At 33.1% G+C, this 17,838-nt stretch overlaps 1 protein-coding gene and 1 long non-coding RNA gene across 3 annotated transcripts in view; one reads left to right on the forward strand and one right to left on the reverse strand.

Moving 5' to 3' along the window:
* Positions 1–5,027: 5,027 nt before the first annotated feature.
* On the reverse strand, positions 5,028–16,123 carry LOC144974805 (CD320 antigen-like). Of its 2 annotated transcripts, XM_078918094.1 has the most exons (6): positions 15,969–16,122; positions 10,808–10,923; positions 9,122–9,237; positions 7,706–7,751; positions 6,580–6,745; positions 5,028–5,141 (listed from the first exon to the last, which is right to left on the reverse strand). In XM_078918094.1, exons 2-5 carry the CDS (start codon positions 10,917–10,919, stop codon positions 6,627–6,629), a joined length of 393 nt encoding a protein of 130 aa, XP_078774220.1. In that variant the 5' UTR covers positions 10,920–10,923; positions 15,969–16,122; the 3' UTR covers positions 5,028–5,141; positions 6,580–6,626. The 2 variants fall into 2 exon arrangements, with proteins under 2 accessions (XP_078774220.1, XP_078774221.1); XM_078918095.1 differs by lacking the exon at positions 5,028–5,141 and having other exon boundaries at positions 15,969–16,123.
* LOC144974806 (uncharacterized) overlaps positions 10,843–17,838 on the forward strand; it is a 48,355-nt gene continuing 41,359 nt past the window's right edge. The window contains exon 1 of the long non-coding RNA XR_013645821.1: positions 10,843–10,971. This is a non-coding gene — a long non-coding RNA (uncharacterized LOC144974806). The remainder of the gene's footprint in view (positions 10,972–17,838) is intronic.

Here is a 17,838-nt window from a genome sequence, read left to right on the forward strand (position 1 = left end):
TATCCTGTTGCTTTAGATAAAATTTTCCATGAAATGTTGTGGTCTATTTTGTTGTCTTTTAATTTCCAAATATGTTCGCTAGTTTTGTGGATGTATTTTTGTTAGTGTTTCTAAATGTTGAGGTGTGGAGGTTGTATCTTGTTTTGAAATTATTTTCTGTTAGTCCTACATATTTTTCTTGCTTGTTTATTTTAGTTTCTGTGACTGTGGCTTGGTAAATTAAACTTGATTCTAAGCATTGTTTGTTTAGTGGGCAATGTTCTTTATTTCTGCAGTTGCATTTTCTAGTGGGTGGGTTTTGCTCTTGTCGGTGGTTTATTAATATTTTTTTGTTGTGGCTTGAAATTATTTGTTCTATGTTGCGCATACACGAGTAACTTATTTTTATGGTATTCCTGTTGATAATTTTATGTAGCTTGTGGTTTTTTGGAAAGTGTGTATCAATTAACTTCAGGAACTGCTGTCCTATGTTTGTGCTGACGTTTATGTCGAAAGGTGGGTTGAACCAAGTTATGTGTCATTTTCTTGTTTTATGTTCTTCACTTGTGTGTTGGGGTTTACATGAGAGGGAGGCGTCTGTGTATACAAATGGTGTGTTGTATCCACTTTTTGTGAGTGCTTCTTTGTAGGGGGTGGCTGCGACGTTGAATATCTCTCTGTTTTCCGAAAGTTTGCTCACCCTCAGTGCTATGTTTTTTGGTATGTTTTCAATGACGGGACGGGGGTGGTTGCTGTTTTTATTAATGTAGCTAATGGTGTTGTTTGGTTTTCTGAACGGTTGAAATGAATTGGATTTTATGTCGAATGTGATGTCGAGGAAGTCAACTGTTTTTTTGTTTGCTTCTATCGTGATTTTTAAATTGTTGTTTTGGAATATTTTACAGATTTGTTTTTTGATGTTTTCGTTCGCTCTTGGTCGTCTGTTGGTTATAGCGAGTCCGTCATCTCTATAGAGGCCGATGTATGTGTGTGTATGTTGTAGTTGTGACAGGATGTAGAGTCCGACCAGTTCGCATGTTTCAGCACCGTCGAACGAACCCATTGTTACGTCGAAATCATTGTGTCGCTTTGTCCACGGTGTGTTGTCGTAGTATAGTGTGCTGTGCTTGGTGTGTTTGATGATGTGTTTTTCCTCTTCTGTGATGTTGGTGTATTTTGCTGCGAATTCCAATGCTTTGTTTAGTAAGTCTGGAGTGATGGAGGGGTAAAAATCGCAAATGTCGAAAGAGATGAAGGTGCAGTTTTCTTTGTTTTGGATATTTTTGAACCATTCAATGACTTCATCGGTGTTTTTCCACTGGTTGAATTTGGTTGCTTCTTTGACGTTTTTATTTATTTTTTCTAATATCTTTTTGCTGATTTTTCCAATTTCAGATTTGTATGGATTTATTAGTCTACATTTTGGATTATTTTTGAAGTCAGGCTTGTGATCTTTTAATGTGATGAACGCTTCTCTTCTTGGTGCTATATCGATTCGATCGCTAAGGTCAAGTCTGTTCGCTATATTCTTATCTTCTTTTGTGATCTCTTCGGTTCTATGTGTTCTGTCTTTCTTATAGTCTTTGTTGATTTGTTTGTGTGTCATTTTATCATATTCCTCAGGTGTCATTTTGTAATAGTTGTTGGATTTGTCGGCTGGTATCAGAAGTTGTTTTTCTTTGTTTATTTTCTTCACATCGTTAGTCAGTTGGTTTTGGAAGTTGTTATTTTTGTTTTTGAACTGCACACTTTGAATGAGATCTAAAAGTCCGTCTTCTAATTTTTTAAATTCAGGTATTGGGGGGGGGGGGGGGGGGGTGGTGAATTTGTAGAGTTGAAGCCGCACGTTTTTTTGTGGGTGGTTTCTAAATGTGGGTTCAGAAAAAAGAATGTTCTCCATCGTAGATTCTTGACAAATGTTTCTGTTCTTGCTATTAGTGATTTAATGTAAGATTTTCTGTTGCAGGTAGGGATATTCTTTGTAGAATATGGGAAAGTAGTAGGTCTAAGTTGTGGCGTAGTATCCATTTTGTGTCTAAGAGTGCTCAACGGTGCGGAGCTGTGTATTGAATCGTGTTTGATACAAATATGGTACGAAAAGTGCTCGACATGTAGTAATGGAGCGAATTATTATTTAAAATATTTATCACAATGTTTGGGGCAGTCTACATCAATGTTTCAGGCTCAATTTTGAGCACCGTTGAGCACTCTTAGACACAAAATGGATACTACGCCACAACTTAGACCTACTACTTTCCCATATTCTTCAAATAATTTCAAAACAAGATACAACCTCCACACCTCAACATTTAGAAACACTAACAAAAAAACATCCACAAAACTCAGCGAACATATTTGGAAATTAAAAGACAACAAAATAGACCACAACATTTCATGGAAAATTTTATCTAAAGCAACAGGATACACACCAACATCAAAACAATGTAGCTTATGCCTGGAAGAAAAATATACTATAATCAAACAACCTCATGAAGCCACACTCAACATGAAAAGTGAGATCTACGGAAAGTGTCCCCATCGGCGCAAATTCCTCTTAATTAACTTCAAACCGAAACCACTTCAAGAAACAACAACAGTCAACAAAACAACTCAGTCCTGAAGATGGCAAATTGAGCCTGAAACATTGATGTAGACTGCCCCAAACATTGTGGTAAATATTTTAAATAATAATTCGCTCCATTACTACATGTCGAGCACTTTTCGTACCATATTTGTATCAAACACGATTCAATATATATATATATATATATATATATATATATATATATATATATATCTCGATGAAATTCAGAAGAAAGGCAAAGTTTGACAATGAAAGATGCATTTGCCTAGATAAAGGAAAAGTGTACTTACTCGAAAGAAAATTGACTTAATGACCATTGTGGAGAAATAGAAAATTGAGCAGGACAGAGGAAACTACATAGAAAAACTTAGATTGTTAGATGAAAGATCGCGATAAAGGGAAGAAATGCTCACGTAGCGGCTGTACCAAAGGGAAAGGCGGTTCAATCCTGAAAGAAAACTTCTGCACATGTGATTTGAATGAGTAGAAGATTTGATGACGATATAAGAATGAAAACACAAATAAGAAAAAACAACACCCATATTGAAAGAAGAAGTAAAAGATGCAATAAGGAAAATAACTGAGAATAAATTGTAGACAGAAATTTGGATTCGTAAAATGCAATGGAGCAAGAAATGTCAATATCGCACTACCATTACTTATGATATAATAAGTAATCATAAAAATGAAAAACACATCTCTACTTTTGTTATATTGGTTATGCCAAGGGGATGATAAAGCTAAAGACCAATAATTGTCCAACATTCTCAAACAATTAGACATACATTGAAAAGACTAGGGCAGAGTAAGAAATATATTGAGACCAATATGCTGAAACAAGAATCAATTTTGATACGAGCAATTTTGAGTCGATCAAGAGAGAAATACTACTAAGTTGTCTCCAAAACTTTTCAATTTGTATTGTGAAATTACCATAAGCATTTTGAAGACCAGAATGGAGTGAAAGTCGGAGGAAGAAATATCAACGCAATTCTTTATGCAGATGATGCAGTATTACAAAATTACAAAACTGCAGGATATTCTAGTAAGATCCGGTGAAGAAAATGGGCTAAAATCAAACATGAAAAAATACCTTTCTGTCTTGGAGATTGGAAGCTATAGAGAAGCAATTCATTAAAGAATCACGAGAATGCTCTGTACAGAAAATGTAACAGAAGATAATAATTAGATCGACAAGCATAGATGCTATCTCCTAGGAAGTATAAGAGAGAGTCAATTTAAATTCCGTGGCCATACATTCAGAACAAACAGACTCGAGAAAAAAAGCCTTGGTTGGGAAAAATTGATAGGAAAAGAAGCAGGGATAGACAGGGAAAATTGAGGGGAAAGAAGCAGGGATAGACAGGGAAAATTGAGGGGAAAGAAGCAGAGGTAGACCAGGAAAATTGATGGGAAAAGAAGCAGGATAGACAGGGAAAATTGATGGGAAAAGAAGCAGGGATAGACAGGGAAAATTGAGGGGAAAGAAGCAGAGGTAGACCAGGAAAATTGATGGGAAAAGAAGCAGGATAGACAGGGAAAATTGATGGGAAAAGAAGCAGGATAGACAGGGAAAATTGATGGGAAAAGAAGCAGAGGTAGACCAGGAAAATTGATGGGAAAAGAAGCAGAGGTAGACCAGGAAAATTGATGGGAAAAGAAGCAGAGGTAGACAACGGACAAGTTATGTCACAGGTCTCAAGACATGAACTAGAGAAAAAAAAGGCCTTTCTGAGACGAACAAAGATAAAGAGGATTGGAGAGCCATTATTATGACAATTGTATGCCACAGACCCGGCACCTCTTGAGAATGAACGAACCGAGGTCTAAACAATGCTTGAGAGTGTGATCACGGTTTTGGGATTCCCACGATGAGAGGTGAACTGGCGTATTCGATCATGTGTCACCATTACTTTGGTAAAAAATATCGCCACATTGTGCTTTGTTGTCTACTAAAGTGCGACATTTTTCTATATGCGTGCTGCAAATTAACTATCTAACATTATTGAATCTCTCTGTGATCAAGACTTTCTGCGATAGTTGATATAATCTTTTAATGAATATTTTTTAAAGTTCAAAATGTTGCAGTAAGGTCAATGTCTTAGTCTAGAAGGTCTATATCATTGATGCAAACATGGATGTCACAAATTCATAAGACAAGTTGCATGTTGGGTTGCTGAAAATAGAAATCTGTGGTTACTGTTAAGGTACGTACGAAAGATTTAACTCAGGAAAACATCTATGAGCGTGCACCAACCCCTGATCAACACACAATCTGAAAGGCACAAGTGTGTATAATCAATCTAAATTTACATCCTCGGGAAATATCGTGTACACGTCATATTATATGATCCATCTGTATTCTAATTGTCCGATAAAGTGATGTTTAGTCCTTACGTTGTGGTTTGTAAGGAATTTTTAGTGGTAGGAGATTAAAATTATCAAGATAAAAGACACAAAATGGTTGAATTTTATTTCACATTTATTTCATCCGAGGATCAAGGCATTTCTCATCATGGAAAACAAGATGTTATATATTTTTCTCTGTGATTGTGTTTTAATTGAAGCACCTGTTTTGCTGGGGGATGAAAAGAATAAACAAGATATTATAATGCAGCAACCAATGAGATAAAGGCAGTATCACAAGCTTGTCTACTAGATAACATCGACCGCTTTTCAACAGTGCCTGCTAAAAGAATTAAAAACTGATGCATGTTGGTGGTAAGGCAAACCTGAGATGGTATGTAAACTACGGTGGTAGACAAAACCTAATTGTGTGTATACATCCATCCATCCATCCATCCATACATACATGCATACATTATACATACATACATACATACATACATACATACATACATACATACATACATACATACATACATACATACACACACACACAATATATATATATATATATATATATATATATATATATATATATATATATATATGTATATATATATATATATATATATATATATATATATATATATATATATATATATATATATATATATATATATATATATATATATATATCCTTAGATGGACCTTAGATGCATGAATAAGATCATCACCTCAGTACCATTTTTAACATCGATGTGCCGTTCCAATTAAATTTACAGTCATGGGCTGCTCAAATGGTGGAGTAAGCAAACAAACCTGGATAGATCCCTGTCGGGACGACTTCTTTTTCGAAAATAAACATACCCCTCTGTCCACCAAGAGGTGACGTCCTAGATATGGCGGAAAGTACTTTTCAATAGAGTAGTATCATCAGTGTAATAAGCAACGGTTATGGTTCAGTTAGCACTATAGAAAATGTCTCCATTGGCCTTTTTGAGTGGTATAGCACCATAAAACACTGCCTACGACTTGTAGGTCCGGTATTCGAGTCCAGTTATGTGCGTAGTAAGATTCAACCTTGGGAAAGGCTCTTTACCCCTAGTGAATTGGTTTTACTTGTGTGTGCCTAGTAAGGTTCATTCCTTGGAAAAGGCTATTTACTCATAGTGAATTGGTATTACTTGTGTGTGCCTAGTAAGGTTCAATCCTTGGGAAAGGCTCTTTACCCATAGTGTATTGGTATTACCTGTGTGTGCCTAGTAAGGTTCAATCCTTGGGAAAGGCCCTTTACTCATAGTGAATTGGTATTACTTGTGTGTGGAAGTAAGGTTGAATCCTTGGGAAAAACTCTTTACTCATAGTGTATTGGTATTACCCGTGTGTGCCTAGCAAGGTTCAATCTTTGGGAAAGGCCCTTTACTCATAGTGTATTGGCATTACTTGTGTGTGCCTAGTAAGGTTCAATCCTTGGAAAAAGCTCTTTACTCATAGTGTATTGGTATACTTGTGTGTAAAATAACCGTTAACAACGTTGTCTCTGTCGAAAAAAATGCAACAGCGTCTTGCAGGCATTGTGTTCTCGTTCCAAGTGTTGCTTTTGACTACGGACCGTTTGAAAAAGCTGTTAGATCACATTTTAGTCAATACTGCGTTTCAGAAAAGCTCACCTTTTTCTCTTCTCTTTAAACACTCCTGCGAATTACTTTTCACTCAATTAACAATTCACTTCGTCTGAGTTATCACCACAATCATCTTTTCCGTCGCATTTTACTTTTTTAGAAACACACTTCAAGACACTAGAGCAGGAGAAATATCTACTGCCGCACAGGCTATCTGGTATTTTGAAAGGGGAGTGGGGGGGGGGGGGGGATGATTACATTTTTTTATCATAACTATTGGAGAAATAAAGGTTTTTACGAACATGCACTATCTATTTTAATTGTTATACGACTGTGTTGTGGAAAATGGCATAGTCTGATATGAATACTTTGAGGCATTAACAATCAAAATAGGTAAGGTAATAATAAATAAAGTCTGCAGGTGCGCGCAAATGAATCTGGCACAAAGGTGGCCTCGAGACCCCTAATGACACATGACATGTCATTATGGGTCTCATCATTATATCCCAGCAGATTTTAAAAATAAATAATCATTTGAATCATTGGGTGACAGAATTAATTAAAATTTTAAAAATTATTTTAAAGAAATGTTTGCTAGTTACCTGGATATCAATCTACAAAAAAAAATACATGGGCTGTACAGAATTCTTTTTTTTATGTATGGAGTTTAGATAGCTCGGGAAAATAAAAAAAGTGAAGAAGGGCAATTTATTATGATAGATGAAGGGCATAGTCGAAACGTATATATTAAATTATTATTTCGTTCAGCTACTCATCACACCTGTAAATAAAGTTCACATAGACCCCAATCGTTAATATTATGAAAGGTTAATACTATTTTATGGTATATGGCCAACACTTGAGTTGAGAAAAATGATAACACCGCAACATTTCAAAAGCAGATCCATAGAAATTCTTCTTCAATTCGAAGAACGAGAGCACACTTATAACGAACACGTTTAAAACGAACTGATGAAAATTAGGAACGTGTGCCTGTAATAACGTTCCCCGTATAAGTTTACTATAAATTTAAAAATCAATAACTCATAACAAGAACTACTGTGCTGCCTAGGGTCGTTCTTCATATCCGCATTCTACTGTCTAACATATTCCGATATTATTTGGTAACTTGCATCGCCTTAAGTGATATAAAGCAATTGTATTTTGTACTTACCATCATCTGAATCAACAGATTTCACCTTGATATCAGCAGTCTGATGCTGTAAATGATGAGGATGATAAAAATGATAATAAAGATAATGATAATAATAATAATAATAATAATAATAATAATAATAATAATAATAATAATAATAATAAAAATAAAATAATGATAATAGTAATAATAATAATAATAATTCTAATAATAATAATAATAATAGTCATGATAATAATAATAGTAATGATGATTCTATTAATAATAATAATAATAATAATAATAATAATAATAATAATAATAATAATAATAATAATAATAATAATAATATAATAATAATAATAATAATAAAATAATAATAATAATAATAATAACAATAATGATAATAATAATATAATAATAATAATAATAATAATAATAATAATAATAATAATAATAATAATAATAATAATAATAATAATAATAATAATAATAATAATAATAATAATAATAATAAATAATAATAATAATAATAATAATAATAATAATAATAATAATAATAATAATAATAATAATAATAATAATAATAATAATAATAGAAATGATACTCTATGATGTAAAAAATAGAGTTGGGGATTAACAGTGTGCATAAAACATTCACCGATTTATCACATTGTGAAAGGAGTTTCCAAAGCATTTTAAGAGAATCCAAGTGGAAATGGAAAAATGTCAGAAAGTTTTAAGCAATTCTATAAGCAGATTATGAAATTATGTGAATTGAGGGAAAAGAGAAGCATCTCGATAAGGTGCTCTAAAATCTACATTTATTGCTATACGTTCATGTAAGTTTTCAAATAATAAATCCATTTACATAGTCCCCTTTTCAATAAAGCCCAATTACATTTTAAATCTTTCATATTTTTTTCTTTTGATGTTAGCTCTTCTTTTGATTTCCTTTTTTATGAGTCAGCAGGTACATTACCTCATATGACTTAAATGTGAATAAGTACCATTAGTCAGTGACTGATATTGTAAGATTACTAATAGTGTATGGAATTAGTATATTAATCCCTGAATAAACGGCTTTATAAATATGCAAGTTTATTATAGAAAACGGTAGGGGCTGACTGAAGCCGGTGATCGTAAAATACAAACGAAAGAGTGAAAATGGAGAGGCTTCGTATGGGAACAAAACAGACAATGGACGTTTCGGGTACAAACCCTTCGTCAGCACTACAATACACAAATAAACGTGGAAAACAAATAAAATATATTATTATAATATTTTATTTGTTTTCCACGTTTATTTGTTTATTGTTGTCCTGACGAAGGGTTTGTACCCGAAACGTCCATTGTCTGTTTTGTTCCCATACGAAGCTTCTCCATTTTCACTCTTTCGTTAGCAAGTTTATTATATATTTTATAAAGCAGAAAAGGCATTTTATCCATATAAACCTGGCAATTCTCCTCGTCTGAGTGATCACCACAATCATCCGTTCCGTCACACTTCTGGTCCAAGGAAACACATTTCTTCACAGTTCGGCAAGAAAAACGTTCACTTCCACATAAAGCTGTGGATGCGAAAACATTGGAGGGTTTTTCACGATTCTTGAAAATCGCTTACGTTTCATGAATTTTGATACAAATAGCATTACAATGAGTTTCTTTTTCTTCTTTTTTTCATTCTTTCTTCTTCTTCTTCTTCTTCTTCTTCTTCTTCTTCTTCTTCTTCTTCTTCTTCTTCTTCTTCTTCTTCTTCTTCTTCTTCTTCTTCTTCTTCTTCTTCTTTTCTTCTTCCTATTCTTCTTCTTTTCTTCTTCTTCTTGTTCTTCTTCTTCTTCTTTTTTCTTCTTCTTTTCTTCTTCTTCTTCTTCTTCTTCTTCTTTTCTTCTTCTTTTCTTCTTCTTCTTCTTCTCTTCTTCTCTTCTTCTTCTTCTTCTTCTTCTTCTTCTTCTTCTTCTTCTTCTTCTTCTTCTTCTTTCTTCTTCTTCTTCTTCTTCTTCTTCTTCTTCTTCTTCTTCTTCTTCTTCTTCTTCTTCTCTTCTTCTTCTTCTTCTTCTTCTTCTTCTTCTTCTTCTTCTTTCTTCTTTCTTCTTCTTCTTCTTCTTCTTTCTTCTTCTTCTCTTCTTCTTCTTCTTTCTTCTTCTTCTTCTTCTTCTTCTTCTTTCTTCTTCTTCTTCTTCTTTCTTCTTCTTCTTCTTCTTCTTCTTCTTCTTCTTCATCTTATCAATATTAATAATATAATAATAATAATAATAATAATAATAATAATAATAATAATAATAATAATAATAATAATAATAATAGTAATAATAATAATAATAATAATAATAATAATAATAATAATAATAATAATAATATATAATAATAATATGTATAATAATAATAATAATAATAATAATGATTATTATTATTATTATTATTATTATTATTATTATTATTATTATTATTATTATTATTATTATTATTATTATATATTATTATTATTATTATTATTATTATTATTATATTATTATTATTATTATTATTATTATTATTATTATTATTATATTATTATTATTATTATTATTATTATTATATCACGGTCCGTCAATTATTTTTTTTTAACTGGCCGGGGAACCGCTCACACTAGTAACACGGGGAACCTCTCACACTAGTAACACGGGGAACCTCTCACACTAGTAACACGGGGAACCGCTCACACAAGTAACACGAGGAACCTCTCACACTAGTAACACGGGGAACCTCTCACACTAGTAACACGGGGAACCCCTCACACTAATAACACGGGGAACCTCTCACACTAGTAACACTGTACTGATAGAACAAGACGCAAACATGGAAACATTTGATGTGATTTGTAAACGTCTATCATAATCTTACTACTACTACTACTACTACTACTACTACTACTACTACTACTACTACTACTACTACTACTACTACTCCTACTCCTACTACTACTACTACTACTACTACTACTACTACTACTACTACTACTACTACTACTATTACTACTACTCATATTTTATTCCGTGTTTTTTAAATTCTCGCAGCCTATAAAATATACATAATATTAAATACTTGGTTCATTTAAAGTTACTTCATGTAATCAAGAAATTCAAACTTTCCATCTCTTACATCCATCACTGCCATCCGAGTCAACAGAATGCTGCTCAGTAAAGAAACATTCCCCTGCCACAAAGATGATGGAGAACAAGAGAACTCCCCTTGTGAATGTCAATGCTGTCATCTTTCTGCGTAATAATGATGATAACGAGGATATTGCAAAAATATTAATGATGGTAATAATAATAATAATAATAATAATAATAATAATAATAATAATAATAATATAATGATAATAATAATAATAATAATAATAATAATAATAATAATAATAAAAATAATGATAATAATGATAATAATAATAATAAATAATAATAATAATAATAATAATATAATAATAATAATAATAATAATATATATTATTATTATTATTATTATTATTATTTATTATTATTATTATTATTATTATTATTATTGTTATTAGTATTATATTATGAATTATATTTTATAATATTTTTATCATTATTACTATTATCATTATTATTATTATTATTATTATTATTATTATTATTATTATTATTATTATTATTATATTATTATTATTTTATCATTATTATTATTATTATTATTATTATTATTATTATTATTATTATTATTATTGTTATTATTATTATCATTACCTTTGTTATTATTATTATTATTATTATTATTATTATTATTATTATTATTATTATTATTATTATTAGCATTATTATTATTAATGGATACTATAATATGTGTACATAGTGTGCAAACAAACCGTGAAGTTGGTGCATAAATAAATAATAACTTTTCATTATAATTATAGACTTGTTGATCATCAGCACCATAAAAATAAAAAAATAAAAATCATATTTATTTTATACGTTCATAAAGGCACTGAGTATATTATCAACAGCTTTTTTGAAAGCTTTAACTGTATCAGTATTTTTTTTGGCATTAAAATCAAGTACAATCCTGTGAGAAATTAGGGAGCAGATGCAAATCTGAAAATGTGTATATGAACAGTGCCCGACAAAGCATGAATAAGAAATACAAGAAAAAAAATACCCATCCCAAAAATGAGTCTTCCTCAACTGGGAATCGAACTTGGGATGTGTTTTTGTCTTGTATTTTTCTTTCTTGCTTTACCTGGCACTGTTTCATACACACTTTTTCAGTTCTTTATCTTACAATAATATATGTCCTGACTGTACTTAAGATAAATTAGTCTGGTCCAATATTGGTAGAACATCTGATGGTTGAAATCGTAAAATGTGAATATAACCAAAGAGAAATGTAAAACGTGCGTATAATCAGTGTTATGCAGATTGTGGACTATTCTATAATATAATTATATAAGCCTCTTTCTCCTCTGTACTTTAGTGATAGTAGTTAATTGATTGCAATCAATTTTTATACCTATATTTTATCTTGTTAAAACCTGCCAAACATTTAGTTGCTTGTTGTTCGTCTTTGAACATTTTCTAAAAAAAACATTGATTTTCGTTTGAAAAGCGGGCACCCAATGTAGTTTTCATATTCGAAAGTAGATCTTACTTCAGACTTCTATATTGTACGGAACAGTTTACTATTCATGTATTCAAAACTTCTAGATATAATGCCAGTGGTCTTGAGTTTAATTAATTATTGTATTAATTATCAAAATTAGGAACGCGGCCAAAAAATCACTCCAACATCTTTCTCTGTTTCCACCAAGGAATTTACCCAATGGAAACCGTACGGTGCTCTTATTGGCTAACCAACCAGCGGCCTCGATGAGAAAAATATCCGCCATTTTGATGTTGGCTGGGAATCGCGTTACTATAGTAAACAAGCGCTGATCGGCCGTTCATGAAAACAAGTTGCTGCTCGCTCGTTTAACTCAAAATTATTCAAAACGATCTCTCTAAAATGATATAAATGTGACTTCTTAAGGTTTTCTTCACGGTCAAAACCACACAACATTCTATTAATGATTACGTCCGAGGCAAAAAGGAATATTGACAGGTCGACCGAGAGTTGAACTCGTGAGACGACAAACATCAATGCGAAGTGTAGCGAGAGTCAAGCTATTGTTTGTCTTGTCCTATTCTATATAGAAAAAAGGATAAATAGTATAGCCTCGTGTGTGAGTGGTTGCGTGTCATGGTCTTGTTTTTAAATTGTTTCTGTTGTTTATGTGTGTAGTGATGACTCTCTCACACTCAATTTCAATGCCGAAAGAGGAATTCCCGCACACAAGAAAGGGGAATTGGGGTGGTATTTGGCATACATATTGTATAGTATCTAGTTCTCAATAGATAACTGATTAGAATTATATTATGATATATAAACACAATGCCAAATACAATTCCGAAGTTTCCTTATTTCAAATGAAGTAAAGCTCCAAAACCTAATGGTAGTGATTGTAGTACTGAGTGTTAGTGAGGTGATGTGGTGTTGGTGGTGGTTGTAGTTGTAGTAGTAATAGTGATGATGATGTGGTGGTGGTGATGATTGTAGTTGTAGTAGTAGTGGTAGTGATGATGATGTGGTGGTGGTTGTAGTAGTAGTGGTAATGGTAATGATATGGTGGTGGTGGTGGTTGTAGTAGTAGTGGTCGTGATGATGATGTGGTGGTGGTGTTTGTAGTAGTAGTGGTAATGATGCGGCTATGTGGTCTAGTAGTATGACACTAGCTTCCGGATCGGAAGGTCCTGGGTTCGAGCCTCGCGCTCGGCGCATAGTTGAGTCCTTGGAAAAGGCTCTTTACTCACATTCTCTCACCGTACTCAGGTGTAAAATGAGTATCTGGCCGTTAACAGAGTTGTCTTTGTCCGAAAAATTGTAATATCGCCTAACAGGCGTCATGTCCCGTCCTACATGTTAAACGTTGACCAGGGACCCCTTGTAAAGCGCTTTGAGCACATTTAGTAGATATTGCACTATATAAAGCTCAATTTTAAAAAAATATATTTCAATGATGATGATATGGTGGTGGTGGTTGCAGTAGTAGTAGTGGTAGTGATGATAATGTGGTGGTGGTTGTAGTTGTAGTAGTAGTGATAGTGATGATGATGTGGTGGTGGTTGTAGTAGTAGTGGTAGTGATGATGATGTGGTTGTGGTGGTTGTAGTAGTAGTTGTAATGGTGATGATATGGTGGTAGTGGTGGTTGCAGTAGTAGTGGTAATGGTAATGATGTGGTGGTAGTGGTGGTTGTAGTAGTAGTGGTAATGGTAATGATATGGTGGTGGTTGTAGTAGTAGTGGTCGTGATGACGATGTGGTTGTGGTGGTTGTAGTAGTAGTGGTAGTGATGCTATTGTGGTGGTGGTTGTAGTAGTTGAGGTAGTGATGTGGTGGTGGTTGTAGTAGTAGTGGTGGTGGTGGTTGTGGTAGTAGTGGTAATGATGATGATATGGTGGTGGTGGTTGCAGTAGTAGTGGTAGTGATGACGATGTGGTTGTGGTGATTGTAGTAGTGGTAGTGATGATGATGTGCTGGTGGTGGTGTAGTAGTAGTGGTAGTGATAATGATGTGGGGCTGGTGGTTGTAGTAGTAGTGTTAGTCATGATATCGTGGTGGTGGTTGTAGTAGTAGATGATGTGGTGGTTGGAAAACACATTACAGGTTATTATAATACATGATTACACACATTCTCTAACTTCATTTTTTGACAGCTTCGTTGTGCAAAAATATACGCAACAGTTCTGAAACATTTTATTGTGGATTTTGATATTGTTTGTTGTTTTTCTTGTGTCGTTATGTTGACATAGATACCGAATGAATGGTAATTACTACATTCTCAGCCAACAACAAAATGGCGCTGAATGCTTTCATTGGTGGACACTTTTTAGGCTTCGTACGTATTCTCATTTGTTTAATTCTATGGTTTCCACAAAAGAAAGAGTTTGTTTTATTGTCACCAGTACAGTAAACTTGTAAGGGACTTGATTTACCTCCGTGTAAAACTATATATTTGGATTTATTAAATTGCAATTGGGGAACTCTTTTCAATTAAAACTTAATAATTGTTGTTATTGGCAGCAACAACAAAAAACAAACTACAACTTGATTTTTCGTTTTTTGTTTTAAAAAATTGCACCAATTAAAATAGTCTAGACGTCTAGTGTCAGATAATTTTCTGAAAATGAGCTTTTTTGAGCTTTTGGGTTTCTTAAACTAGCGCAATATCCACTTTACAAGGGGTTCCAAGCCGAGAGTAACATTTAACATGTAGGACGTGACATGACGCTTGTTAGGTGATTTTACAGGGTTTTTTTCAGACAGAGTCAATACTAATAACGACCAGGTACTCATTTTACACCGGTGTGCGATGAGAGAGAGTGAGGAAATAGTCTTTTCTAATGACTCAACTATGCGCATCTCAGAGCAGGACTCGATCCCAGGATCTTCCAATCCGAAGTGTCATATAACAAGACCAAATAACCCCACATTCTGAAACATGTCTTAATTTACTTTATTATATCTTTATGGCGACAATGCCTACAGTTTCTTAATTTGCCAGAATCTAAGATTGTATCAATTCTGATCACCTTTTTAAACTATAAATCAACTTTTTGGCAACTGGATCAACCTGACGTAATATTGCTTTCATGCGGTGGGTCACATTTGCAGATGTCGAAAAGATAACTTAGAATTTAAAATAGTCAAAAAATATGAAATTTCATTTTCTCGCTACTCAAGAATTAATAGTTCCTCCCCGACCTCTAGTTGCTATACCTGACAAGAGCTGTTAACGTGGATGCCTTTTTACCATTATCTTATAATGAGTCCCATGTTATTCAATCAACATTAAAAAAATGAGCTTTATATAGCGCAATATCCACTAAATGTGCTCAAAGCGCTTTACATGGGGGTCCCTGGTCAACAGCAATATTTAACATGTAGGACGGAACATAACGCCTGTTGGGCGATATTACAATTTTTCGGACAAAGACAGCGCTGTTAACGGCCAGGTACTCATTTTACATCTGAGTACGGTGAGTGTAAGTGAGTAAAGAGCCTTTTCCAAGGACTCAACTATGCACCGAGCGCGAGGCTCGAACCCAGGACCCTCCGAACCGAAAGCTAGTGTCTTACCACTAGACCACATAGCCGCAACATACATAGCTTACATAATTTAAAACTACGCCAGTTATAGTATATATTATTGTCCAAATGAACATTTCATTATTAAGCAAAATCATGAATGAAGAGTATGTGGCATACCTTATTCCAATTGTCCTGCTGAAGTGTCGATGTGCACGGCCGTCTTATTATATTATTGAAAATGGCGAAGTAAACCGGTGGGAAATAAACACATGTTTCCCCTATGAAATTGGTAAAATTGTCACTGTTCTTTTTAACATACAAACTGGTATTGACACGAAGACTAGCGAGAAAACAGCTGTCAACCGTACTATTTTTCATATCTCTCTCTCTCTCTCTCTCTCTCTCTCTCTCTCTCTCTCTCTCTCTCTCTCTCTCTCTCTCTCTCTTTTCGTATATATTCGTGTGTGTGTGTGTGTGTGTGTGTGTGTGTGGGTTTGTATGTGTGTGTGGGGGGGGGGGGGGTGAGAGAGAGAGAGAGAAACAGAGAGAAAGTGAGATAATAATAATGATAATATTATATAATAATAATAATAATAATAATAATAATAATAATAATAATAATAATAATAATAATAATAATAATAATAATAATAATAATAATAATAATATAATAATGTATTATTATTATTATTATTATTGTTATTATTATTATATTATTATTATTATTATTATTATTATTATTATTATTATTATTATTACTGTATTATTATTATCATTATTATTTTTATTATTATTATTATTATTATTATTATTATTATTTATTTTTATCATTAGTAGTAGTAGTAGTAGTAGTAGTAGTAGTAGTAGTAGTAGTAGTAGTAGTAGTAGTAGTAGTAGTAGTAGTAGTAGTAGTAGTAGTAGCAGCAGCAGCAGCAGTAGTAGTAGTAGTAGTAGTAGTAGTAGTAGTAGTAGTAGTAGTAGTAGTAGTAGTAGTAGTAGTAGCAGCAGCAGCAGTATCAGTAGTATTATAAATAAAATCGGCTACAGATAAATATTTATTGTCGGTATCTTCCCAGACTTTCTTTTGTTGATCTTTGTTGTGATACTCTGGTGGGCGGAAGGGGGGGGGGGGGGGCTTGGTCCCAATTAAGAGGCAGGTCTCTCACAAATTCCATAACTTTCTTTTTGTCGTCGTCCATCTTGACAGCACGCGGCACAAAAAGACGAGCATTAGTGCTGCATACGGCGCTTCTATGATTTCTTGTGGTTACGTTTGTTTGTCTCGTGTGTTGTGTACTCAGTGTCGCGAGCCGAGCGCCGTTTGTTGTGTAAGGAGGGTCCATCTGAAACGCTGAGCACAGATCTTCGTTTTCTTCTACGTTGTTGGTCGATTTTTTTTTTTTTGGAACTCAACCGTTAACTTGCTATTGAATGCCATTTACTAAACTACGTAGGTATTCACATTTTAAGTATACTTAACAGCAGGTCTGATAACCCAAGGAAATTTTGGGCCTGATTTAACATTGTTGTAATGGACAATATTTTACTTTGGTTTAAAGGAAATTCCATTACAACAATGAATCCATTACACTTTGGGTTATCAGACCTCATTTGGATCCCAGTTCGACATAAAACTGGTTTAGAACCTAAAGGGGTCATCGTCACATTTGAGAAATTGAAGTAAGAGTACATGTGAATAAAACAGAAAGCGAAATACATAAGTGTGTTAAAAATCTTCATTAAAAATGGAGTCATCGAATTACTATTATATCGTATACTCTGAAATAAAAAAAAACAAGTTTTAAAAGTTTGACCAGAAAACTCGACCTTCAAATATCGATCGATAGAAATAACTCTTTTCGTGCTTAATTGTCCCAAAGCTGAGACTTCGAAGTCTCAGGTTTGAACATTTTTGAAAAGAAGAGGGTTATTTTAATTGATCGATAATTGAACACGAGTTTTCCGGCCAACATATTTAAAAAAGTGTTTTTTAAAGTATGTCTGTATTTATTTTTGATAAAATTACAACGTAATAGAGAAGCAAAAC

This window comes from Berghia stephanieae, chromosome 6, assembly GCF_034508935.2.
Source record: "Berghia stephanieae isolate SIO BIC M18660-M18661 chromosome 6, UCSD_Bste_1.3, whole genome shotgun sequence".
Classification (NCBI taxonomy): Eukaryota; Metazoa; Mollusca; class Gastropoda; order Nudibranchia; family Aeolidiidae; genus Berghia; species Berghia stephanieae.